The sequence below is a fragment of the Tenrec ecaudatus genome, chromosome 1 (genome assembly GCF_050624435.1).
Source record: "Tenrec ecaudatus isolate mTenEca1 chromosome 1, mTenEca1.hap1, whole genome shotgun sequence".
In the NCBI taxonomy this organism is placed as follows: domain Eukaryota; kingdom Metazoa; phylum Chordata; class Mammalia; order Afrosoricida; family Tenrecidae; genus Tenrec; species Tenrec ecaudatus.
The window spans coordinates 22,188,115-22,214,679 of NC_134530.1; the positions used below are offsets into that span (position 1 = coordinate 22,188,115).

General features: G+C 52.8%; 1 protein-coding gene across 5 annotated transcripts in view; it reads right to left on the reverse strand.

Annotated features, from left to right (window-relative positions):
• Positions 1-26,565, reverse strand: part of EPS15L1 (epidermal growth factor receptor pathway substrate 15 like 1) — a 90,937-nt gene that overhangs the window by 20,071 nt on the left and 44,301 nt on the right. For all 5 annotated transcript variants that reach the window (XM_075548556.1, XM_075548543.1, XM_075548536.1 and 2 more), the window contains exons 14-19: positions 23,526-23,687; positions 21,416-21,613; positions 20,440-20,577; positions 16,667-16,790; positions 15,108-15,158; positions 13,349-13,485 (exon numbers count right to left, since the gene is read on the reverse strand). In XM_075548556.1, coding sequence (XP_075404671.1) covers positions 13,349-13,485; positions 15,108-15,158; positions 16,667-16,790; positions 20,440-20,577; positions 21,416-21,613; positions 23,526-23,687 — 810 coding nt within the window. The remainder of the gene's footprint in view (positions 1-13,348; positions 13,486-15,107; positions 15,159-16,666; positions 16,791-20,439; positions 20,578-21,415; positions 21,614-23,525; positions 23,688-26,565) is intronic.

Consider the following 26,565-nt stretch of genomic DNA (forward strand, 5'->3'; position numbering starts at 1 on the left):
AGTCTGGGTTGACTAGAGAAACAAATTCATAGACACCCTCATATGTGTATAAGAGTTTTCTGTAAAGAGTAATTGTAGATTAAGAAAACATCCCAGCCCAGTCCAGATCAAGTCCATTAGTCCAATATTAGCCCATATGTCTGTGAATCCCTCTTCAGACTCACGCAGCACATGCAATGATGCCGAATGCAAGACGATGACAGGCCAGCGGGTGGAAAGTCTTGTGGATCCAGTGGCAGTGGAAGCATCTCAGTGCAGGCAGTGGTCTCTATGTGGCTCCTTCAGCTCCAGGCTCTGGCTCCATTACACAGCTCCATTTGTCTTCTCAACAGGAAGGTCTCGCAGGGACTGAGCATGTGTCTCACCTCCAGCAAACTATTTATCTCCTTATCGCCTCCAAATGAGGTCATCAAGCTGCGACCTGATTGACAGGCTAAACTCCACCCCTTCACTCGCAAGTCTCAAATTGACAACAGATGACGTAACCACCACATGAGGAAAAGGAGAGAGACAGAGCTGAGGCGGCATAGGACCAACACGTGCATGGTCGCAATCCCAGAGAAAGGGGGTGGAGAGAGTAGGGCAGGAACAAATACTTGCAGAGAGAATGGCTGAAAGCTCATCGAGTTTGGTGGAAAGACATCCGTGTATACGTGCAAGAAGAGCAGCGAATGCCAAACAGCACAATTTGGATGAAAACCACCCCCAGACACTTCACAAACTACTGAGCACTCAGCCACACGGAACATCGTGAGAGCACTAGGGAACAGAGAACGTAGACGTAGGCAGACAAGCCTACAAAGACCATGGCTTCTCCTCCTAGGCAGCGAGACACACCGCTACAAGTGCTGGAGAGAGAAATGTACGCCCAGCACAGGCATCCCACTGGAATGGAGGCATGCACTCAGCACAAGGGGAGCGCCCCCCCCCCCCCACCGTTGGAACACAATGATGATGTCGGGGAAAGCGCATCACCCTGAAAGGACAAGGATGAAGACAGACTGCTTTCTCATTTCATTAAAAGCCGCACAGTGGATCAAAGCGAACAGAGGAACACTGCCCAAAGGGAGAGGTAACACATATGACAGCTAATACATAATGCATATGACTTGGGGGAGGGGCGAGATACGCATGGCTGCAGTGTCCACAGTTCACGTGAAGTGATACAACATTAAGAAAAGGTAAGAATGGATATGGTATACCTGGAGCATTCTCTCGAGTCTTGAGTGGTGTAAACAGTTAACGTAATGGCTTAGTTGCTAATTGAAGAGTTAAGAGGTATGACTCCATTAAGAGACACCAGCCATTGGAAATTCCACAGAGTGAAGTTCTACTTGGAAACACATGGGGTTTGCCATGAGCCAGGGGTCAATTCAATGATAGATGCTTAGAACATTCTCTAAAAACCAAGATACAATAAACTGTAACTCCGTAAAATGCTCCAATAATCCAAAAGAAGGCAATAAAAGGGAATGGAGGATGAAATAAAAGAAAAACCCAAAAAGGTAGCAGTGGAGATAAAATAGACTTAAGTCAATATATCAGAAATTACACTGAACTTCAGTGAACTGAACATGACATTTAAACAGCTAAGATTTCTACACTCGATAAAAAAGCAATCCCCTACTGTACATATGCTATCTACAAAAGATGCATTTCAAGCACAAATACCACAGTAGATTAAAAGTAAACAGGTGAACAAAGATACACGATGCAAACAACTCTAATCACACGGCAGCTGTCACACGATGGAGCTCTGCAGGTAGCTGTGAAGCCAGGAGCTGTGCCAGCGGTGTTCCCCATGCCATCAGGGCCGTGCACAGCAGACAGCGACCCGAAGGATGGATCTCCAAACTAAGACTCAGGGAAAGCAGGCATCCTCGCAGCTGCATGTGACAAACATGACCATACTGAAGCCTTCCAGGATGTCACTGTACTTGGACCCACAAGCAACATCCACAGAAGCAACAGTCAGGAAATTAAATAAATAACAACACTACTAAGGATTGTCACCAAGGCCCGAGGACGATATTCCCGCTCAGAGCAGCCAATGCACAGAGAGGACCATAGGGCCAGCCCACCATGAGACACGACGTCCCTCACTGACCCACATGGCTCTGAGGGACAATGCTGGAGGCCCAGTGCAGGAATCATGCACCCTCTGACCCCACACACTGGGGAGACACACAGGGTGTGCAACAGAGCAGCAAGGGCAGCAAAGCAATGAAGTCCCTGGGAAGTAACCAAAAAATCAGGCTTTGGGGCCAGAGCAGGCATCCCATCAGACTCGACCAGAACACGCTCCTAAAACCAACAGACCTGCGGCTACTAATAAGCTTCTCTTTTTTTTTTTTGTCGTTGGTTTTTGTTGTTTGTTTAGTTTTCTTTTGTTGTTTTGTTTTGCTCTGTGAGGGAGGGGGAAAAATGAGGAACTGATACCAAGGGCTCAAGTAGAAAGAAAATGTTTGGAGAATGATGCTGTACAAATGTACAAATGAATGTACAAATATACAAATGAATGATGTACAAACGTACAAATGCACTTGACCCAAGGGATGGATGCATGGATTGTTATAAGCGCCATATGAGCCCCCAATAAAATGATTATAAATGGATGGATGGATGGATGGATGGATGGACAGACAGATAGAAGATAAATAAGGTCATTAAAAACAACTCAACAACAAGAGTCCAGGATGGATGGATGGATGGATGGATGGATGGATAGATAGATAGATAGATAGATAGATAGATAGATAGATAGGGTCATTAAAAACAACAAGTTTCATGGATGAATTCTAACAACAGAGAGTGAAGAGCTGACGCCAACACTAGAGTATAGACAAGGATGAAGTGAGCATAATCCCAATAGCAAAGTCTAGCAAGAATATTACTGAAAAAGACAATTAGAGAGCAATCGCCCTCATGAACATAGATGCGAAAATTATCAATAGAATCCAGAAACATTTGTAAAAAATAAAATTATGATTCATAAGAATAGTTCAACATGAGAAAAAACAATCAGCTTCATCCATCACATAAAAGAATCACATGATCATATCCACAGAGGCAGAAAAGGTATTTGACCAAATCCAAAGCTCATTCTTGACAAAGAGGGGAATTCCTCAGCATGACGGGCACATTCACGAAACCAAAGGTGCCACGGTGGCATCATGGACTGTGATCCACAAGGCCAGCCGTTCAAACCCACCAGCCGCCTCTGGAGACAGATGGGGCTTCCCACTCCTGTTAGCACTTACAGTCTTGGAAACTCACAGGGGCAGTTTACCCGGGCATCAACTCAATGGCAGTGAGTTTGTTTGTGCAGATAATATGATCTTATAAATACAAAATCCCAATAAGAAAACTACTGGAACCACTTGAAAGATTCAGCAAAGCAGCAAGTTGCAAAATCAATATAAAAGAATAAGATTTCTTTACACTAATGGAAAAAAAACAAACGAACAACTCAATGCCATCAAGTCAATTCTGATGCCTGTGAATTTCTGGGACTATAACTTTTTTTTTTTTAAAACTATAATTCTTTACAGGAGTAGAAAGCCTTGTCTGTCTCCTACAGAGCTGGCTGGTGGTTTCAAATTGCTAACCTCATGACAAAGAGAACTCTGAAAAAGAAGTCAGGAATGCTTCACCATTTATAAGAGCCACTCAAAAGATGAAATAATGAGCAATAAATCTAACCATACAAACAAACCAAAAATCTCCAGATTGACTGATTCCAAACTCACTGCCACTGAGTCAATGCTACCTCAGGGCGACCCCACGGTGGGGTTCCGAGACTGCAATTGTTTACAGGAGTAGAAAGCCCAGTCTTTCTCCCACAGAGCTGCTGGCGGTTTCAAACTGCCCACCATGGGGATCGCAGCCCGGCACGTATCCACTAAACCACCTGGGCTCCCTTAGGAAAACAAAAGACCGACCACGAACCACTCCTACAGAAACCAAGCGCGCCTTTCATGAAGAGAAGAATATGCCGTGCTCACGGACAGGAAATGTCAAGAGCACCCAAAGCAATGCAGGTACAATGCAACCCCAGTCCAGAGTGCAGCAGCGTTCTTTAAAGAGAGGGAAAATTAGCCATCAACTTTATATGGACACAGAAGAGACCCCAGAGAACCAAAACAACACTGAAGAAAAAGAAGGAAATATGAGGCCTCTCACTTAAATAATAATAATAATATTTTAATAGTTACATTCATTTCTCTGTCTCTGATTTTTCCTCTTGAAGAGGGAGAAAAGCAGGTAATTTGTTTCTCTTCTCTCCACACAATCCTCTTATAACCCTTGTACACATCCTTCATTACTGTGGAATAATTCCATCATCCCTGTTTTATATAAATTCTACTGGAACCAATGAGCATTCTCAGCTTGTACCTCCTCTTGGCCAGGAGGGTGTTCATAGGGACTTTACCTGAGCTCCTCCAGGAAATGATTTTGAATATCTGCATAGATTACTTCTACCTAATTAAAGTCGCTTCAAAGGTTAAATAGAAACATTGCCCTCAAAGTCCAGGCACAGTTGTGAGCCTGCACAGATAAGAAACATGTTTTCATGATGTTTGACAAAAAAAGGAAACCAAAAAATATCCTTAAAAAGTGAGAATTCCCAGTCTATCTAAATGAGATAGGTTGAATGAACAATCTGCAGGAAAAAACAACAGGACTAACGGTTCTGCGGGGACATGGGAGAGGGGGAGGTGGGGAGAAAGGAAGTGGTGTTAACAAACCAGGGACAAGGGAACAACAAGTGATCCAAATTGGTGGTGAGGAGGGTGTGGGAGGCCTGGTAGTATAACCGAGAGGAATGACTGAAACCCTAATGAAGGCTGAGCATGACAGTGGGGCTGAATATGAAGAGGAAAGTCAAAGGAAATAGAGGAAAGAGCTAGGAGGCAAATGGGCATTTATAGAGGTCCAAATACAGGCATGCGCATATGTATATATATTTATATATGAGGATGTGGAAACAGATCTATGTGCATATATGTAGAGATACAGTATTAAGGTAGCAGATGGACAATGGGCCTCCACTCAAGAACTCCCTCAATGCAAGAACACTTTGTTCTATTAAACTGGCATTCCATGATGCTCACCTCCCCGACACAATGGCTGAAGACAAACAGGTGCATAAGCAAATATGGTGAAGAAAGCTGATGGTGCCTGGGGTCTTAAAGATTTGAAGGTAAACAAGCGGCCATCTAGCTCAGAAGCAACAAATCCCACAGGAAAGAAGCACACCAGCTCACGTGACCACGGGGTGTCGAAGGGATGCGGTATCAGGCATCAAAAAACAAAAAATCATATCATTGTGAATGAGGGGGAGTGCGGAGTAGAGACTCAAAGCCCATCTGTAGGCAACTGGACATCCCCTTACAGAAGGGTCTCGGGGAGGAGACAAGCCAGTCAGGATGCAGTGTAGCAACCATGAAACATACAACTTTCCTCTAGTTCCTAAATGCTTCCTTTTCCTCCACTATCATGATCCCCATTCTACCTTACAAATCTGACTAAATCAGAGGATGTACACTGCTACAGATAGGAACTGGAAACACAGGGAATCCAGGACTGATGATCCCTTCAGGACCAGGGGTGTGAGTGGCGATACTGGGAAGGTGGAGAGAAGGTGGGCTAAAAATGGGGAACTGATTACAAGGATCTACATATAACCTCCTCCCTAGGGGATGGACAACAGAAAAGTGGGTGAAGGGAGACGTCAGGCAGTGTAAGATTTGACAAAATAATCATTTATAAATTATCAAGGGTTCATGAGGAGGGGGGAGCAGGGAGGGAGGGGAAAAATGAGGAGCTGATGCCAGGGGCTTAAGTGGGGAGCAAATGTTTTCAGAATGACGAGGGCAATGAATGTGCTTTGCACAACTGATGTATGTATGGATTGTGGTAAGAGTTGTATGAGCCCCTCATAAAATGATTTGAAACAACAACAACCCAGAATCATAAAGCAGACCAAGCTTCCTGGTGGGATAGACTGTGAGACACCCAAGACTACAGCCTTTAGTCACCCTGCAGTTCAAGAAGAGGGCTCGTCCTCACGGCTCAGCTTTCAACCAAACAAGAGACAGGCCTGTAAGGGGAGCTCCACCACTAGTCTTCACTCAATTCATAATGAACAGGTTGAGAGAGAGAGAGAGAGAGAGAGAGAGAGAGAGAGAGAGAGAGAGAGAGAGCAAATGGCACATTGCATTTTGTTGCACATATCTCTTTTAACATGTGAAAAAGCAAAGATGTGTCTGACCTAAGCTACGGCATTTTCAATTGCTCCTTATGTATGCAAATGCTGGTCAATGAATAAGGAAGACAGAAGAGGAACTGATGGACGTGAATTACAGTGAACACACTGTCTTGGCATAGGTACAACCAGAGCACTAAGTAGTAGAAAGGATACTGAGAGACTTAGTCTCACACACTGATGACATGACATCAGAAGGGACAGGTCCCTGGCAGAAGGACTGGGTAAAGTAAAGGCTCAGCAAAAAAAATAACAGGAAGACCCTCAGTGGACTGGCTTGGCACATGGGCCCAACAGACACAAGGACGGTGCCCAGGCAGGGCTTCACTCTGCTGTCCAGGGTCCTTCTGAGTCAGGCCCTCGCCAGCACAGCATTCCTGAGACGAACAAAGTGGCTATTTTAATACGTGACCACATGGGACTCCGCACAAACCAGCGCTAAAAGGGGACCTTTGTAATAAGGAAAGGGCCATCTGGCCAGGTGGACACACAATTGTCAGTGTGTGTGCAACAAACAGAACCGCAAAACCAGTGAAGCCAAGTTTGACCCGATGCCTTACACGGGGATCCAGAGGAGTTTAACACGCCATCCTCGGGAATTGGCAAGATTTCCTTTTCCATGAAAAAACTTGGGAACAGAGAAGAGATGAACATGATGAATGGAGGTTCCTGTCCCTGAAGCGCACGTGTGAAAATGCTGACATGGCAAACACGTGTTATCTGTACACGTATCCTAATTAATGACAGCAACAACTACAACACAGATCAGCATGGATGACGTGATGACCCATAGCAGACCACAGGATGGATCAGTTTGGCCTAAGGGGGATTAGGAGACCAATGCACAGGACAACATCAAAGGCACCTTTATTTTGAGTGTCCACAGCATGTCCACCAGCACAGGCCATCTGCTGGACCATTCAACTAGTCTCCATACATTTAAAAGGAGGGAAAGCGCAGTTTGCTCTCTGAAAACAACAGAATTCGAACAGAAGCAGTAATGTAGCAAGGGGAGAAAGCAGCCAGGTATCTATTAGTGAACCCACGCACTTTAAATCCCCCAGGGGGCAGCAAAGCAAGCACAGGAAACCTGGAAAGGACTTCACGCTGAATGCCCGTGAAGACGGGAGACCAGTTTGCAGGGTGAATGACAGCAGCAGGTGCTGCTGCCCCATGTGACAGAGCAGAACTGCCCTGTTGAGTTTTCTAGTCTAGAAGTTTTAGGGAGACAGACTGCCAGGTTTTCTTGCACGGCACCCCTGGACAAATTTGAACCAGCTGGATGCTTAGCTCAGTGCTTAGAAGGAAATACACAAAATAAATAAATACACAGACACATTTGCAACAGCAAAAACCAAAATTGCAGCAACAGAGTGGACTCTGATGTGACCCCATAGGGCAGAGTTGGACTGGCCACTGTAACTCTTCATGGGAGTAGAAAGCCTCACCTTTCTCCTGTGGAGCAGTTGGTGGTTTCAAACTGCTGACCTTTCGGTGAGCTGCCCAGTGTGTTAGCTCCTCTGCCACCGGGGCTCCTCCACTACATTAGCAAGGCAGTTATAACATCAGAGGTTTGGGCCCAGGTGCTAAGGAATTTGGAAGAGAACAACCAAGTAAACCCATGTCTGAGAGCACTTCGATGGCTAGGTTTTAGCCAGTGTGAAATCTTGAGGTGAGTCTAGAATCTACGTGGATTTTAAATGCTGCTTTTCTGGTGGCGCAATGGGTTTTGTGTTGGGCTGTTAGCCACAAGGTCTGCAGTTCAAACACAGCAGCACCCCCTGGAAGAAGGATGAGGCGTTCTGCTCCCATAAAGACTGACAGTCTCGGAGACCCACTGGGACGGTTCACTATGTGCTGGATTCGACTCGGTGGCAATAGGGTGGGTTTGTTTTGTTTTGTCTTGTTGTTTCCAGTGAGTGTCCGAGCCTTTCCTAACAGCAGTTCCTCTAACTTTGATGTTGGCCTTACCCACCCCTACTTCTGTCAAGCTGATTCTAAGTCACAGCGACCCTACGTTATCCCAAAGGAGCCAAGTTGTCTCTGAAGGCAGGGGCAGGCCATCTCGATCTCTCGCCAGAGGCTCCTTCCTCAATGGGGATGTATTGGCTTATACAGAGGGGCTTGAAGCACCACATTATCAATAGAGCGCGCCAACAATCCCTAGGGCTCAGTGTGCAGTTAAATAAGCGATGCACGGCAAAGCTCAGAGGGCTCGGAAAGGAGGGAGAATGGCGACAGGAGAGGCAGGGCGGAAGTGGGACAAATGACAGCCTATGGAAGGATGGCACTGAAGGAGATGAAACAAAACGTGCAGCGATTGTTGAATTAAAAAATGATGATTTTAAGGTTTACAGAACCTTCACTTGATGCAAAATAAAAAGATTCTAAAAATCTGTACAACTGACCTCCCCCAAAACAGGCATGCCTGAGAAAGTCATGTCAATAGGTTTCCCGAAAAACCTGTCCTGCCGCCGCCCTGTGAGCAGCCTATGATACACTGAAGGGCAGTTCCTCGTAGACCATCATGTGACTCCCACGCAGCTTCTCCACCTACCCTGCAGCATCTCCACTTTCCAAGAGCCCGCCTTAGACGTCTGTCTTTCTGGAAGGGGCGACGTGGTCGCTGTGCATTCCTTCCTTCTCCGAGGGTACAAGGTTGCGTCTTCCTCGCGGTGCACCCGCAGCGGAGCGGCCATTTCCACTCCACGAATCTGGTCTCCCCTGCTGCTCGAACTCGAAGCGGACGCCGCGACATGTTTTGGTGCCACAAGTGGGTATCAAAAGTGCACTGCCTCCAGCTACTCCCAACGACTCCAGACTGGGCTTCAGTTCTGAGCTCACTGCTCCATGGATTCCTCACATGACCTCTGGGATCTCCAGCTCTGTGTTTTTGCATAGAGTGCTTTTGCGGGTTTGTCCATGTCTACTCCGTTCTCTTGTCGCTGTCAACAAGCTCGTTCTGGGCCTTTCTGACCGAGCTTTCTGCTGGCCGGGACTTGGTAGCTCCAGGCACAGGCAAGACCGCCTCTGAGGGAGGAAGCAGTTCTTGCATGTGTCTGAGGCTCAGTTGGCTGTGTCTGCAGATGTAGAAATGTCCGGGGAAACTGCATGTGCAGTTTCTCTCTGGTCAGGGCAGAGTGTGACCTCCAGGTAAAATGGCCGGCCAGCCAGCGATTCGAAAACTGACCAGTGCTTGGTTGGAGCTGGTTGTGTCCACACAAGAGCGAGCCCTGGTGGGGCAGTGGCTATGTGTTGGCCTGCTAACCCCAGGGTCAGCAGTCTGAAACCCGGAGGAGAGTTGGGAGTCTCGGGGCCCCGGAGCAGCTCCACTCGGAGCAGCGGCACTATGGGTCGGACCCGGCTGGAAGGCGGCAGGTGAGCAAACTCGGGGCGGGGGGAGGCCTCAGACAATACAAGGGGCTTCAGAGAGGGTGTGGGAGGTTTCAGCCATCTTTCCAGTCCATCCTGACACAACCTTTTGGAAGTTCTTTGTAGTTCGTATGCAAACGTTGCTCTTCCCAGGGGTGGGCCGAGGGTGCTCAGTCTGACCCAAGCGACATCTAGGGTCATTCCAAGATCTCTGACCATTGTCCTGGAAGCTACGTGGAGTTACAGAACGGCTTGTGTGCTTGCATTTGCCTTGCTTAGTGCTGCGCCGTTTTAGGAACGTTAGGTTGTTGCTGATCCTCGCGAAACAGGAAATCATCAAAAAGGAAAATAAAATAAAGAGCCCACAGGAGGGATCTGATAAGCTTGCAACTAAGCTGACTTCAGAGACGCAGTGCGTGTGTCGTCCTCACGCTTGATGGTGTCCACTGGGCGCCCTCCGCAGCGGAGAGGGACAGCTACGGTGGTTCTGTTTGGAGCAGGGCCTTCTGCTCTGATCGGGGCAGGCAGGGCGCGGAAGTGCGGGCGAGTCACCAGCACCGAGACAGGTGGAGGGAGGGCCTGACAGACGAAGAAAGACCACAGTGGGGCACTAGTTTATGGCCATGGTGGTAGGATGATGTTAACACTTGGAATCAATAGTGGCTGTACAGCATGAAGACGGTAATCAGCGACACGGAATTGTACAGGTAGAAGTTGTGGAACTGGAGCAGGTTCTGTTGTGCATATTCTTCCCACAATTAGAAAATAATAATAATTACATGAATAACAATTATGACCAAAAAAGAGAAAGTGACACTAAACCTACAGGCCCATGGAAGCCAACATCAAGCTCTGAGGCCGACGTCGCTGCACGGAGCTGCTCAGGCACAGAGAGGACTGCAGGGCCGGCAACAGCTCGAGACATGGTGTTCCCGCCTCTGGAACACACCGATACAGAACACACGGCGGGGAGTGAGTCTGGTCTGACTCCCCCCACGGTGGGGTGAACCAAGAAGGGAACATAACAGATCAGCAATGGGAGCAAAGCATTGTTGCAAAACCCCTGAGAAGCCCCCAAAATAATAGACTTCAGGTTACGAGGGCCAGTTCCCAGAACCAGTGGGGAGAGAGTCATAAAGGTCAGCGGCCAGACCTGGAATTATGTATGCTTTTTCGGGTTTTTTGCTAGTTTTTTCTTTTTATTCAACCTTTTGCTTTCTTTTTGTTTTATCTCTGTTATTGTTGTTTATAACATGGGAAGCCAGCCCGAGGAAAAAGCAACAGGACCGATGGGTCTGGAGGGACTTGGGGGGAGGACGAAGTGGGGGAAAGAAGCGGTGAGCAAGCAACGCCACAGACATGGGAAACAACTAGGGAACTAAAATCAACAACGAGGAGGACACAGAGATCCTGGGGGCGTTGGAGTAACAGCAATCTAGCTGAGAGGAATGACGAAGAGGCAGACGAAGGGTGGGACAAGAGGAGAGTAAAAGGAAACAGGAAAGATCTAGGAAGAAAAGCTATGGATAGAGGTATAAACACAGGCGTGTACTTATGTAAATGTATTATTTCATAAAAAATAGAGATACGGGCATATGGACCTCTACTTACATGGCAACACATTCAGGAAGTGGATGCAGACTTGGGCTCTCTGCTCAAGCCCTCCCTCAACGCAAGAACACTTTGTTCTAACCACCTGGCTTTCTGTGATGCTCCCCCTCCCTGCATGATCGCTCAAGACGAAATAGGTGTGGAAGCAAATGTGGCAAAGAAAGCTGATGGTGCTCGACTACCTAAAGATACAGCACCTGGGGTCTTAAAAGCTTGAAGTTAAACAAGCAGCCATCTAGCAGAGAAGCCATAAGTCCACACGGAAAGCACACCAGCCTGTGCAATCATGGGCTATCAACAGGATCAGGTAAAAGACATCAGAAGACCCCAAACAAACAAAAATCTTACTGTTGAGAATGAGACGGGTTACAGCAGAGACCTAAACCCATCTGTAGACAGTGGGACATCCCCTCACAGAAGGCTCACAAGGAAGGGATGAGTCAACCAGGGTGAAGCATAACACCAATGAAACACACAATATCCCTCGGGTTCCTTGAGGCTTCCTCACCCCCCCACTACCATGACCCCAGCCCTACCTTTCACTGTGGGCCAGACCGGAGCATGTGCACAGGTGCAGATAAGAGCTCAGGACACATGGAATCCAGGTCAAATAAACCCCACGGGAACAGAAATGGGAGTATCGATACCAGAAGGGTAGGGGAAATGTGGGGAAAGGAGGGGAGGAAGGGGGACTTACTGAAATGATGTACACATAACCACACTCTGCACCCCCCCCCAGGGGGATGAACAACAGAAACCGTGGGGGAAGGGAGACAGTGGAAGAGAGCGGGAGGGAACAAAGAGGAGCTGACACCAGAGGCTCAAAGAGAAAGTGAATGTTTAGAACATAATAATGACAACATATGTACAGATGTGCTTGATACGCTTGATGCATGGATTGTTATAAGAGCTGTCAGAGCCTTCAATAAGATGATCTTTAAATCAGAACAAACAAAAAAACTGTTTTTTTTTTAAAAAGGAACAACCAAGAGGAAAACATTCCGAAGTCCCTGCCTGACTCAAGGGCTGCTGAGTCAGCACTGACTGGATGGCAGTGAGTTTGGTGTTTGGGTTCATTAGCCAGGAGCTTCCAGGCCTCGTGCTGAAGACCCAGGGGCATGTGGGTGAAGTGGCCCTGGGAAGTGGGAGGGCCCCAGGAGAAAGGCAGGAGTAACTGGCCCCCACCACCCAACTGAGGCCAGAGCTTCAGCCCGGGAAACTTAGGGAGGTACAGATGGTCTCTATGCAATCACCAAAAGTCCATCGGGCTTTAAACCGGCTGGACCCTAACTCAACCGAGGCCGCAGTGCGGACACGGTGCAGAACGCGTGGGGAAGCAGAGGGCCCTGGCTCTGGTGAGCTGGCAGTATCTGATAAATAGGACTCTGGTCAAGGTTTCCAGTCTGCTCAGGGCAACATAATGCCCAAGGAAGCAGGCAGGAAATCAATTCCAAGAGACCTGGGCTGGAAGCCATTCCCAGAGATCACCTTCCAGTAGGACCAACAGTTAGACCAAAAGCAAAGACGGCAGGGCAGGAAGGGGTAAGAAAATCTGTCCCAGAGGGAGCAGGGGAGCCAGAGAGCAAACGCCGCACTGGGGACGGCAGGCACTGCCACTGTGTGTGCCGACTATCAGATGGGAGATGACTTTCCTCTGCACACTTTCTCCTCCAGCACGACAGAAAAACCATGCCACACCTTGGGCGCAATGACCTCCTTGTAGCGTTTCCACAGCAAAGACGTCATTCTGAGAAGTAGGCGGGCCGCACCCTTCAGTCGCCTCAGGTGTATGAGAAAGATGGACAGGAAGAGAGCTGTGGGGTCGCCAAGAGGACCCAGGGTGTGCGGCGATGGTCCAGGGAGCACACAGAGAAGACCTCAAAGGAAGCCACACAGGGCGGCCTTCGGCAGGGAGGCTGGTGAGACCTGGCTTGCTGACTTAGGACACCTCATCAAGGGGACCGGGTGCCAGGCGAGGTGTGGCACGGTGGTTGGCCAAGCCGTCACAGACTGGGCTGGCGTCTCCTCGCACAGGGGCCTGCTGAGCAGGAAGGATCATTTTCACACTGACAAATGAGCATAAAGGAGGCCACTCACCTTGGAAGGCAAGGAGGGGTTTTTCGTGAATGGGTCTGAGGTAAACGGGTCATTCTTGGTCTGTTTCTTGAAAAAGTCCTCTGGAGCAGAGCCCCGGAACGGGTCGCTCTCTTTGAAGGGATCCCCTCCAAACGGATCTAGGAAGTAAGGAAAAGATGCCCATGAAGAAACAGCACGTGCTCGGGGCAGGGCCCTGTGTTCAACCCACCCAGCAGGCACGCCCTGGCGCCGCCGCCTGCTTCTGCAGCGAGCACTGCGACACGCAGGCCCTTCGTCGCAACCGCAACACGGTGTGGCCATCGCGGAGGCACATGCAGGCGCCCACTGAACACGGCACAGCGTGCGTGGTGGACAACATCACGGTGCGTGAAATGAGTCCGTCACAGAGGGCAACCAGTGTGGGAGCCCCCGGCTACAAGAGGCCAAGAAAAGCCTTATGCTCAGAGGAAGAGAGACACGTTCTTGCAAGGCTATCCGGGTAGGAGGGGGAGGGAGGGATAAAACACTAGATAGTAGACACACGTAAGAGGGCTTCCAAACTGCTGTGGGGATGCCAGGATCTTTCCTCTCTCCGTGTCCTTTTTGAAGCCTCCTCTTATTCACTTGTGAGCGGGAAAAGGCAGTCCCATGATGAGGACACAGGGCGGTCCTTAAAGAGTGAGAGGCAGTGAGGGTCCATGCTAGGACACACACACTGCTGCAGTATGTGACAGTGCTCTCAGACAGCGGCACATGAGTGGACACGTGGCACATACCCACAAACACACACAGGGTTGACAGACCCTGCTCCCACAGACGATATTCGCATGCACTGCGAATATGTCCAGGTATACAGTAGATATCCCGGGGCAAAGTGATGCAAACTTCTTAGCCACAAGCGCACACCTTGAGGGACTGAGTCACTGGGCTTGAGGGCTGAGGACCAGCCTCAGGGACAGCGAGGTCAGCCAGCATAGCATCGCCCGTGAAGACCATGTGCGTCCTACTCTGGGTCCCCGTGAAGGTCACAGCCAAGAACACAGTGGAGCACGGCCCTCTGGCCCACAGGGAGGCCTCGAGTTGGAGTCCACTCGAAAGCAACTTAGCAGCCTCCTCAGGGGAAGAGGCGAAACCCAAAAGAACATGCATCTGCCTGAGGCCAGGTATGTGTGGGACACTGCACAGACAGAGACCAGATCCATGGCCGCCAGAGGCCCAGGGTGGGCAGCAAAGACCAGAGAGGCCCAAGGGACCTTCTGGGGTGATAGAAGGTTGTGCCTGGGACGTGAGCGCCCCCGTCTGTCAGAAGCAGCTGTCACTCAGTCGACGTTGGTGGGTTTTGCTGTGTGCGGAGCATGCCTCGATCAGTCAGACTGCAGACAGAGTGAGAACAAGCGGCATGGGCTGCACACGCGCCCCGCAGGCCTGTGCACGAGGGAGCTCATGCCCGGTGAGCACCAGCCTTTCCAGGGCTGTGGGCAGAGCCCCGTGAGTCCAGGGACCACACAGAACACCCCGACAAAGGCCAGAGGTGCCCCTGGTCTCAGTGGCCAAGCAAGTCACCGGCATGTGCGCACAGCCACGTCACTCGCAGGAGCTGCTTTAACCTCAGTTCCTCGTTGTGCGGGAAGTGGTCTCAAAGGGGCCGGAGATTGCAAAGGAGGGGACAAGATGTCACTCCCGGTTCCTTCTGGAAGGAAGGGAGGCGGCCTTCCCTTTTCCTGGACTTTGGCTAGACGGGGGACATTCTGAGAACTTGTCCAGGGAATGTTTCTTTTACCTGTCGGTGCTGTCTGCTGCTCTGCAAAAGGGTCGTTCTGGAACGGGTCCCCTGGATCAGAGAGGAGAGAAGCACTAAGCCCTCCGTTAGAAAGCCCGCCCAGAAACCCACCGCACTGCCATCGAGTCGATTCTGACTCACAGCGACCCGACAGGACAGTGTCTGCAGAATCGCCCCTATGGACTTCCGAGACTGGAATGGAAAGCCTCATCTTTCTCCCATGGAGCCGCTGGTGGTTTCAAACTGCTGACCTTGCAGCTAGCAGCCAGCGAGTAACCACTGCGCCACTAGAGCTCCTCACAGGAGGAGGAGGAGGACAACAGCAGATCAAGTAGCCCTGCTGCACTACACTGAGCCCTCCACCGCACACGACGCAGCCTCCTCCCGCCGCTGCCCCTTTTAGAAAAGAGAGGCGAGACGCTCCTCTCTCTTCCTCTCTCCACTGCCCCTGCCCACATACACCTGGCTTGCTGAATGGGTGGGGAGGGGGCGTACTCCTAGGTAAGATGGGTACAGAGGAGTGAAAAGTGCACTCTCCACTTCAACACCAGGCTCCGCCTTCTACAGGATCTCCCTCTCACCTCCTCAGGCCATGAGAAGCCTCCAGGACACCCCACACCCGGGGAGTGACAAGGCCTGGGAGCACCCGAGTCCAGGAGCTGCCAGGCCATCCCTGAGACCTTCGGCAAGGGGTCAGCATATCTTGTTTCTACACCTCGGCGTGAGCATCAAGACCTGCCTGGCTCTGCCCCCGACTGCAGCGGCAGCCCCGCCCCGGATGGGGAGCCCCACGGGCTGCATTCACCCAGTGGGCAGCGTTGGAGTGGCCTGATGGAGCCGCCTCTGCCTGGGCCTCTGACTCTCTTTCTGACTGGAGGGTCCCTACTGTCTCTGACCACTCAACCACTCAGAGCGGCATTGAAGAAGCGGCCAACAGGTGCAGCTGCTTCTTCAGAAGGCTGTTCAGAGAACTACATGTGCCCCAGCTGTCCCTCTCCCAGGTGTCTGCCCAGGGAAAGGGAAGGCAGGGACTCCCACAGGGGAGCCAGTGCAGGAGTGTGCACGGCCGCCCTTTCCACCAGAGCCACAAGGTGGCGTCACCCATGTGTCCATCCACAGATGCTGGGGAAAGCCACGTGGTCCCTTCCACGCCACAACACTCCTCAGCGTAGAAACACGAGGTGCTGATGTGCGCCACTGTGCCACGGGCGACGCTGCAAAGCCTCATGCGGCGAAGTAAAGGCCGCCACAAAAGGACAAAGGCCATGTGCCCTCCTGCGTGTGAAAGGCCTGGAGCAGGGGGGGTGCGTGGTTGAGCTAAAGGGGAGAGGGAGGGTGGGTGGCGGGAGGGAGACCCTGCTTTGAGGGTTCTGTTCGTGACAGTGGACGGATTCGCCTGCGGACAGCGAGGACAGCTGCGCAACTCGAAGCATGTGCTGCCCGTCACGGGGAAAGCGGCTGAGACGGCGAGAAGCTTTGCCGGGTCTATTTTTCACCACAATTAAGAATAAAACGAAGGGAGCAGCGTCGGGGTGGGGCGGGGGGCTTGGGGGCCCTACCTTTGAAGGGGTCAGCTCCTTTGAAGGGGTCGGATTTGAAGGGGTCTTCGGCTTGGAAGGGGTCCGGGTGTAGGTCTTGAGCATTGTTGCTAAATAACAAGGCTTTATTTTTGAAAGGATCATCCTATAAATTGTGAGGAGAGACAAGACAGCGACTTTATTATTTTAAATATGAAGCGGTCCTAAGACAGGCGTTCCGCACCTAATGCATACGACCTCCACCCCGACCCCCGTCGCCCTTCAGTCAGGGTGACCCCAGAGAGAAGGGCTTTTTAAGCCACCGAGGTCCAAAGCCCAGGCTTCAGCCAGGTGTGGATACTGGTCTGTGGCAGTGACAAACACTGCAGGACCACAGAGCCCAGGGCAGACAGGAAGACCATGCACACCACCCCCCCGAATAAAGTAAGACATCAGCACAGGCTTCCTGCCAAGTGCGGTGCCACCCCAGGGCACCTCGTCAGGTGAAGTACAAGCGGCACGTCACAGTGAAACGTGCCATCGGCACGCCAGGCTGGCAAAGGAAAGGCGTGTGTGCTTCCAGGAACCAACAGGCGCATGTGGGCCAGGAGGAAACGGGGAGTCTTTGTTCCTTACGAGCACGTTTTCAAGGGCAAGATGGTCTGAAGGGGTGGGTTTGTGCCACCACGGCCAGGGCACAGAGTGGGTCCTGGAAGGTCACGCCCTCCACGCACGTGGATGGGACTGTGATGTAGAGTCGCCTCGCACACTCGGTGAGATGGTTAACACCCACAGGGCTGGCAAACCAGCCACGATCCCAACAGACAATTCCAACGGCCGGGCATCTTCAGGAGCACAGACTAGTGGGGCAGGATGGGGAGAGTGACGACTTCATGGAGTCTGCAAAGGAGGGGCAGCCTGTGGTGGTCTGGGAGGCCTGGGTCCTGAAGGCTGCCCTTGGCCCAGTCCCACTTGGGGAGAATAAGTCAGTGCCCCTGCCCCCCGGGGCTTCTTACCTGGGGTGCGCCTCTGGAATCTCTAGCCACATACAGCTTCCCAAGGGGAGAAGGCCAAAGCAGACTTGGCAAATAAGAGGAGGTGGCCATAGGTACTGCCCTGCCCAAGGGCAGGTTTCATGGTGCTAACAGACCCAGGTGCAGGCCCCTCCTGGCACTCCATGGTGCTTGGAGACACAGACAAGCCCTAGTCGAGGGGGCAAGGGGGCCAGAGCAGGATGCATGCCCCTCTATCCACACCACTAGGTTGGGGGGCAGAGGGCTTGGGGGAAGTAGTGTGTTAAGAATGGCCATCGGGTCTCAGGTGGGAAGCTTCCACTTGGTGTTGAATTCCAAAGGTGGGCTTTCTGGCTAATCATCGCTGGGAAGACTGCCCAGTGATGGTGGCAGAGCACCATCAGGAGAGAGAACGGAGTGCTGAAGCTCTAGCCGGAACCTGGTTGGTGCTCGGACCACCAGGGCCTGACGAGAGAGGCCCACTCTCAGGAGGGGCTGCCTGACACTCAAGGCAACCATTGCGCCTCCTCCTCCTCTTCTGCCAGAGGAGGTCCACGACGACACTGGAGGACCTCGTAGGGCTTCACAGATGTCACAAGCCCACGTCCACTGAATGCTTCCAAGAACAGCCCTGTCTCCGGCCCACGACACGTGTGCAGCAGACATGCCCAGAGGTGTGTGTGGGTGGGGGTGGGGGTTGACATGTGTCATTGTAAAGGAGAGATCTTGGTTCACAAAGTTGACGATCATTTAGGGGCTGGGGAACAAGAATTCTGGGAGGGTACTGCATTTCTGGACATACTGCCCCTTCAGAGGGCTGCTGGGCAGTAGTGGGCTCTGAAAATGGAGCATCCTGACCTGGGGCTTCTGCCCACTCCCCTCGTGAAACGCTCCCTGAGCTAGTAGCGGCGTCCTACATCGCCATTGGCTCTGAGGCTAACGGGAGGGTCTAGCAGCCCCTCTTGCAGGACGGTTCTCGGGGAGGCTCAGGTCTGTCTGACCAGTGCCCGTTCCACTAGATCAAGTCCCTCCCTACACGCTGCAAGTGGTAACACTCAGCTTCCGACCAAAAGCCTGGAGAAACGAGCCCACCCAGAGGCGCCATGGCAGGAAGGCCTGGCGACCTACTTCTGAACACTCGGCCATGGACAACTCTAGGGACGCCTCCCGCAGGGACAGCTCAGCCTGGTCCCTCGGGATGGGTTGGCCGGGTATGTCTTCAAGAGGCCAGTCTCCTCGTAACCAGAGGAGAGACAAGAATAAGGACGGGCTGAAGACTCCTGCCCATGACACCTGGAACCTGCAGCCACTCAGGGAAAGCCAGCCAAGTTCTCAGGCCGGCGAGAAGAGATGCCCCAGGACTCTGTGACTTGGGCAAAGTAACGCCGTGCAGGTTTGACACCAGACGGGAGCGCTTAGTAACTGAGAAAGTTCCAGACACACCTCTGTTTACGATCTTCCCCAGCCCCACCCCCCAAGAGAACTCAGAAGCGCCTGCTCTCCTGCAGAACAGTCTGGAAATGTTTCTGAAGATCTGAGTGCTTGTTAAGAAATGGAAACAAACCAAAAGATGCTTTAAAATCTGTATTTGTACAACGAGATAAATAGGGGGTTGTTCCGACTTCGCTAGCAGGCCTGTGTGTAAACAGCTGACGCCCACGTCCCGAGACTGGTGTACTACCGTGTGAACTTGGCCTCACCCTCAAAGGTGAGCACAGCACTCAGGTAGCCAAAGCCGGAGGAGAATCAACTGCTGGCCGCTGGCAAACCGCAGTCACTGCCACCGTGCGTCCAGGGACCGTCTTACCTGGGAGGGGCGAGCGGAAAGCCAGGCGAGGGGAGAGGCGCGCGAGAAGGAGCAAGGGGGCTGGAGACGGGCACCCTGCCGAGGGCAGCCAGAGAGAAAGAGCAGAGGCCCCACTGGCCAGTCACAGAGAACAACTGCGCGTCGTTGAAAGATAAAGCAGCAGGACAACGATACAGGGGGCGACAGGCCCGAGAGCCCCCCCACTGCACAGGAAAGGGAATGTGGATGCTGCGAGGTCAGCCGAGACATGAGGCAGAAGGAAACAGGGCTGAGGAGTGTGAGAGGGAAGAGCGGGCTCAGGCAAGGCACCAGAGACATCAAGACAGACGGCCGCTGAGCACTCCCTGGACAGCCCAAAGACTCTCACCCACCAGATGGAGCCAGTAAGCGGTGCTACCCGTCCCTGGCTGGCTGGGCAGAAGAGGCAATGCAGACGCCGGTGTGAAGGGGAAAAAGGGCTTAGATGCAGCCAGAATTTCTGGAGAGGCCTATTCGTAGCTGAGACAGCCATGCCCAGCAATGGCCGACTGACATTGTTCATGGGGATGTTGGATTTCACGATGCTCTTCTGCAAACACATATGTGCACACTCACATGTGGGCACACAGGCACCCACGTGCACACACGCGTGCACACACACACACACAGGCACAGTCCTCCTATACCCTTGGGGAGTCAGCTCTGGGGTTTCACAATGTGTGTGGACACGGATCCGATTCTGTCCATTTGCAGAGGCCCCTAGACTTGGGGGGTTGGCTCGCTGAGATGCTCCTGCACAGATGAGGTGACGGGACTCTGGCCCGGGCTTGGCTCTGGAGCCAGGGGGAACCAGACACCCCCATGAAGAACAGACTCACGGTGGTGGGGGTGGGGACGGGCACGCAAAGCAGCATCAGAAACCGGAAGGCCCCTCCACTCTCACAGCCGTGGAGTAGCCCATGTACAAGTCCAGGGTAGGGGTGACCACTCCAAGGGCAACGGCGCTGCTACTCGACCTGCACCGTGGTTCCGAAGCCGGCCCGCTCGCTCAAGTCAGTGAGGCCGGGCGCCCCGTTGAGCACCTCGTCGCTGGGCAGGAGGCCCCGGCAGGAGTCCTGCTGGCGCTCGTGCAGCTGGGAGAGCTTGCTTCTCGCCTGTGTAATGAGACACTCTGTCACGGGTGTGCAGGGAGGCTCTCCTCAGACCCAACCCAGGGGCCAAGGAGGAGGGCTCCAGACCAGGGAAGGTCACCCACCAACCCAAAGCCATCCTGTCTAGCATGCGCAGCCAAGGCATGGGGCCCTGTTGGGACTCCCAGGCCGAGTCATTCACTGATTTGTGACCTAGGAGATCCCACGTGTTCCAGAGCAGAGCCGCTCTCCACTGGGCTTTCCAGCCTGCAGTCTTTATGGACATGGATCTCCAGGTCTCTCTGCTGCAGCACTGAGGAGGTGGCCTTCGACTGCCAACTTCTCCGTTAAGAGCCAAGTGCATGCTGTTTGCACCACCCAGGGGCCTTCTGAGAGGACCAAATGGGACAGCCCAGGGCCCCCAGCTGTTCAAAATGCCATTCGGTAGCTCCCCTCTGGGAGGGGGTTGTCACCCAGGCCCCTGCACACACACACACACACACACACACCCTCCCACGGGCGCTGCTGCTGACTGCGATAGGAGGGCTCCTCCTGAGAAGCACAGTTCTACTCGGACCCGGGCTGCAGCGGCCAGTGACCGGGCTGTCGTCACCCCTGCCGCTCTAAATACCACGCGTGCTCCCACCAGACGCACAGGACTGTGGACTGAGGGGCAATGATGGAACTAGCCCAGCAGACACGAGAGCATAATCCAGAGAAAGCAATCTCCTTGGGAGACTGGGTGGGCGGCACTGCCTCTGCCTGTTAAGTTGCAAGAGGGGAGCTGTGGGTGCTACCTGCCAGTCCCCGCACCCCGCCTCTGCCTGCCCCTGGGCCTCCCAGGGGTCCTGCCTGCAGCTACCTGGTTGATCTCGTCCTGCGTGGACGCAAGGGACTTGAGGATGGTCTCTAGCTGGGCGCGCCCAGCCTGGATGCTCTGCTCCAGCTGTGCCTCCTCCTGCTGCAGGCGGCCCAGCTCTGCCTTGGCCCGGTTCAGGTCATCCTCCTGAGACCGCAGGTCTGACTCCTGCGACTGGATCTGCATCTTCAGCGAGGAAATCTGAAAGGAGATCACATGGGTCTGTGTGTGAGCGGGGACTCGGGGAAGAAGTCTCATTCCAAGTGACTGACACTAGTGGCTCTGGAAGGAGCAGGACTTGATCTGGGACCTGGACAGCCATCTACTGTCGTCCGGGGGGCAGGATGTGATGCAGTGAAACGTGAAGATTTTAAAGTTGACGGTCACCATAGTTCCATGGTTCCTCGTGAGCCCTGCAGCTGCAGCGGATGGGAGAAAGTTATCCAGACCCTCCACAGGTGGGGTACAAGCCAGCAGCGGCCCAGGGTGGTGGGGTCCAGGCACAGGCAGGGTAGGGGACTGAGATTAGGCCATAAAACACTTTGATGTTCTTCCAAGTGAAATTTGAAGCAAGTATGTCGAAGCTAGAAGGCGCCCTGGTGCTGTAGTGGTTATACATTGGGCTGCTAATTGTCAGGTAAGCAGTTCAAAACCATCAGCCGCTCCTTAGGAGAACGATGGGGCCTTCTACCGCCATAAAGGGTTAGCCTTGGAAACACAGGGGCAGTTCCACGCTGCCCTGCAGGTGCTATGGGTCGGCATCAACCTGATGGCATACCACTGATGTGTCATGAAAGGGCAGTGGTGGCTTGTGTGTTACCATGACGCTGGAAGCTACCAGCAGGGCCACACACGGTGGACAGATTGCAGCCGAGCCTCTAGCTGCTAAGACTAGAGAGAAATGCCTGGTGAGCTACTTCTAACTCCTGGCCAATGAACCTGTGGAGCACAACAGAAGACGGTCGGACATGTTGCCGGAAGAAGAGGCTGGTTGTTGTTGCCGGTAGGTGCCGACTCACAGTGACCCGATGTGCACAACAGAACTAAACACTGCCGGGTCCTGTGCCATGCTCACAGTTGTTGCTATGTGTGAGCACATTGTCGGCGGCTAGATGGTCCTCCAAGTACACAGTAGCCGGACCCTTGGACTTCAGCACGCCCGTGATCGAGAAGCTGGCCTGGCACCACTTTGTTCTCTCTGGTACACAGGAGTCACCAAGAACCAGAGCTGATGGCCACAAATGTACACCATCCGAGGGTTGGCTGAAGTCCCTCTACCCCCAGACTCCACTATGTATCTCCTTAAAACAAGGACCATCGCAAGGGGAGCAAACTTACGAAGCTTATACACTACTGTGACCTCATATAACGTCCAGAGCCAAGTGTCCCCCAGATGTCCTTTACCCCAGTTCTTTCCCTCGGACCTCATATCCAGAGGCTGTCATGCAGGGACCACAGCCACAACTCGCCTGAGCCAGAAAGGCAGGTGGCACAGGACGAGTGGCGGAGACTCAGGCTGCTGCGCACAGGGTCGCCCTAAGCCGGAGCTGGTGCCACACCTGCCAACAGCAGCAGCACAGACCCGTGAGCTGTGCATCTCGCCAGCGTACCACACGAGGTTCAGTCACGGACACGACTTGGACATGGCCACACACTTCACCAGATGGGTTTTCTGGCTTTGAAGGCTCACGGCGCAACTCGGCTAAGTGGCCTAACACAGTTGATAAGAGCCCAATGTGATAAGTGGCGTCTGAGGCCTTAAATGCGTGTGAGCAGCCAGGGAAGACAGCTATTGGTCTCTCTTTCTCTGGAGCAAAAGGGGAAGGAGGAAACCGCAGCCTCTGGTGGTCTGCACAACACGCAGCTGAGAGCAGCACTAGCTGCAGGAGAGGAGGGCCCTGAACAGGGGAGGGCACTCTGCAGGGGCGCTCGAGGCATGAGGGGGCATGACGATGTACCGTGGGAAACACAGCCAGTACCACAGACCAGCGTGTAGGAGCCACTAATGAGAATCTAGTTTGTTGTGGATATTATTCAAGAATAAGCCAGCCCGAGAGCTGGCAGGCTGCCCACCCCCCCACCCCCCACCGCCGGGCACCCTGATGCTATTCACCATCTGTGTCTCATCCTGGCACTTCTGCCGCACGTCGCTCAGCATGTCTCGGAGCTTGGCTTTCTGCTGGTCCATCTCATCCAGGCGGTCCTGAGCATCCTGCTTCTGGGCCTCCAGCTCCTGCAGACTGCTCGTCTCCCGGTCCAGGTCATTCTGCAGTTCCTAGAAAGGGCCAGGGGAATGTTGTGAGGGGGTGGGGGGCTCCATAGGGGTGTTTATCACAGGCTGAGGTGGGCCAGGTGCTGTGCTCACACGGAACCGCATTCATGGGCCAGGTCTGCTGCCACCGTGAGGACACTGTATGGCAGGCAGGGACCTATGGCCCTCAGCTCCTCAAACCTCCCCAGCGTGACACCAAAGCCAGTGCAGGAGGCTGGAGACACCACGCCCCGAGAGCGGCCTGAACACAGATGGAACACAACACGAAGGACAGCACACCCGACACCGCCCCAAGTCTCGGGGGAAGCCTGGTTGGAAGTTCCAGACAGCCGCAACAGACGGTGATGGGTGAGAGGGTGCCCCACTTCTGAAAGGCCTCATGGGGGGCCAGCATGCCACCCGCTGTAGCTCCCAATCGCGTGGGTGTGCTGCCATCTGTCACACAAACACAGAGCAGAGGCCACAGGTGAGCGCTCTGACAAGCCAGGGGCAGCACGTGGAGGGTGGGCTGGGGCCAGAGAGGACCCTCCCTGGGGGAGCTCCCAGAGGCCCGGGAGAGAGGAACAGGTTTGAGGGGCAGAGGGGGAGAGGAATGCTGTTGGATCCCATGCTGGAAGGCGAGTGCCCGGCCCCCTGCCCAGGGTGGAGAACACAGTACAGTGGTGCAGACCAGGACGGTGAAGACGGTACAGGACAGGGCAGTGCTTCCTTCTGCGGAGCCAGGGCTGAGCAGACAGGGGCTCACGAGCAGAGGGACTTGGGGAGGCTATTGGGACAGCTCCCAGGTGGCCTGGTTGTGGATGAGGAAAAACCACCTCTGTGGTCCTGACTCTGACCCGGCCGCCACGGGCAGATGTGGCCTGACCTCCCCTCAGCACCCACGCAAGTCTTCACCTTCCTCAAAAAGACAAGACTCTGGGGGGGTGGGGGGGGTGGGATGAGGAGCTGACATCAAGGGCTCAAGTAGAAAGAAAATGCTTTGAAAATGATGGCAACATACGTACAAATGTACTTGACACAATGGATGAATGTATGGATTGTGGTAAGAGATATAACAGACCCCAATAACAGTATTTAATGATAAAAAGTTTTTAAAAAGACAACAAGACCCACAGGTATTGTGCTCTGTTCACAGGCTGGGAGGGATGGGATACAGCAGTGGCAGGGAGGAGGTAGGCTTACTGATGTGTCCCCCGCAGACCTCGGCTGACCACCAGACCAGGAGTAAAGAACGCGTGCACAAATATTCACAGCTGCCAAAGGTGGAAAGCATGCCGTGTCAATCAGCAAACACAGTGTGGTCCATCCATCCCATGCACTATCGCTCCGTCAAAGGAGAAACCAAGTTCTCATGCCTGCTAGGCACGGAGGAAGCTCAAATGCAGAGCGCTGAGTGACAGGTTGCTTAAAAAGACCTGCTCTCCGACTGCATTTCTAGGTGGAGTGTGGCTGCTGGGAGGTGCCGTCAAGTCGGGGCAACTCATGGTGACCCACCAGAGACTGGTCTCTCCTGACAACATGTGCAAAGCCCTTGAGAGGAAGTCTCGCCATCCGGGACTCTGAGAAGCATTCTGGCAGATGGGTGTGTTCTTCTGGCAGTCCACGGTACTTTCAATCGTCTCTGCTAGCAGTATAATACAAATTTTTTGTCCTTCCTTATTCAATGTCCAACCTTCACATGCACATAAGGTGACTGAAAACACCCTGGCTTGTGCCAGGTGTAAGTTGGTCCTCAAAGAAAGTTCCTGTTATCCAACCCTTTTAAGAAAGATCTTGTATAGACTGACTGATGTAATGTGTTCTTTGAGCTCGACTGCTGCTTCCATGAGTACTGACTGGATCCAAGCAACAAGAAACCCAAGTCAACTTCAACCTCTTCTCCCTCGATCCTGAGGCTACCTGGTGGTGCTGTGGTGTGGATTCGGGTCTTCACACTGAGTCATCATCCATCCCGAAGGCGGCCATCCATGATGGTCACCAGCAAGTCCTTCAAGACCCCCTCACGTTCAGCAAGCAAGGTGGTGTCACCTGAGTAGAATAGGTCGTTAATAAGCCTTCCTCTAGTTCAGATGCCAAGTTCTTCTTCCTAAAATCCAGCTTCTCTGGTTACTTGCTCAGTATACAGAGTGAAGACGTCTGGGAGAGGATGCAATCCTGACGCGCCTGTCCTGACTCTACACCACGCAGCCTTCCCTTGCTCTGTCTGCACAGCTGCCTCTGGATTCACACACCGGCTCCAAATGAGCACAAGGAAGTGCCCGGGCGTTCCTTCTTCTCATGCCTGCCCACCAGTTTGTTATGACCGACAGCGTCCAAGGCCTGGGAGTCAGTGAAATACAAGTACCTTTCTAGGATGCTCTGCTTCTGGTCAAGCTCCATGCGCTGTCAGTAATAATAGGCCTCGTTCTTCATTATCGTGTCACAGACAGGATTACACTGTCAGACAGATCTTGAAACGCCCTTTAAACGCCATTCCTCTGGAGTCTGTCCTTCCCGGGATAGTACACCATACGACTCTGACTCCAAGAGGTCAATACTAGTCCATTTGAGCTCAATCACACATGCCATTTCCTTGGCAACCACCAGGTTGTCTCCAGGTACACGTTATGAATTCACGCTGGCAGTGGTTTGGTCTCATTTTGAGTCGGCCTCCATCAGCAAATGCACGTCTTGAAGGTTAGACTCTGCCCCTCACGGTGGCTGATCCTACTTTACAGCACGCTCTTCCTCAGTCCTGTTTTGAGTATCTTCTGATCTGAGGGCTCAGGCTGGGCACTGCCTCCAGCAACATTCTGCTGCTGTTCCTGAGGTTCCCAGTACCTGACGATGCGTCCATGCTCTCCCCATGAGGTTCCAGTACCTGACGGTACGTCCATGCTCT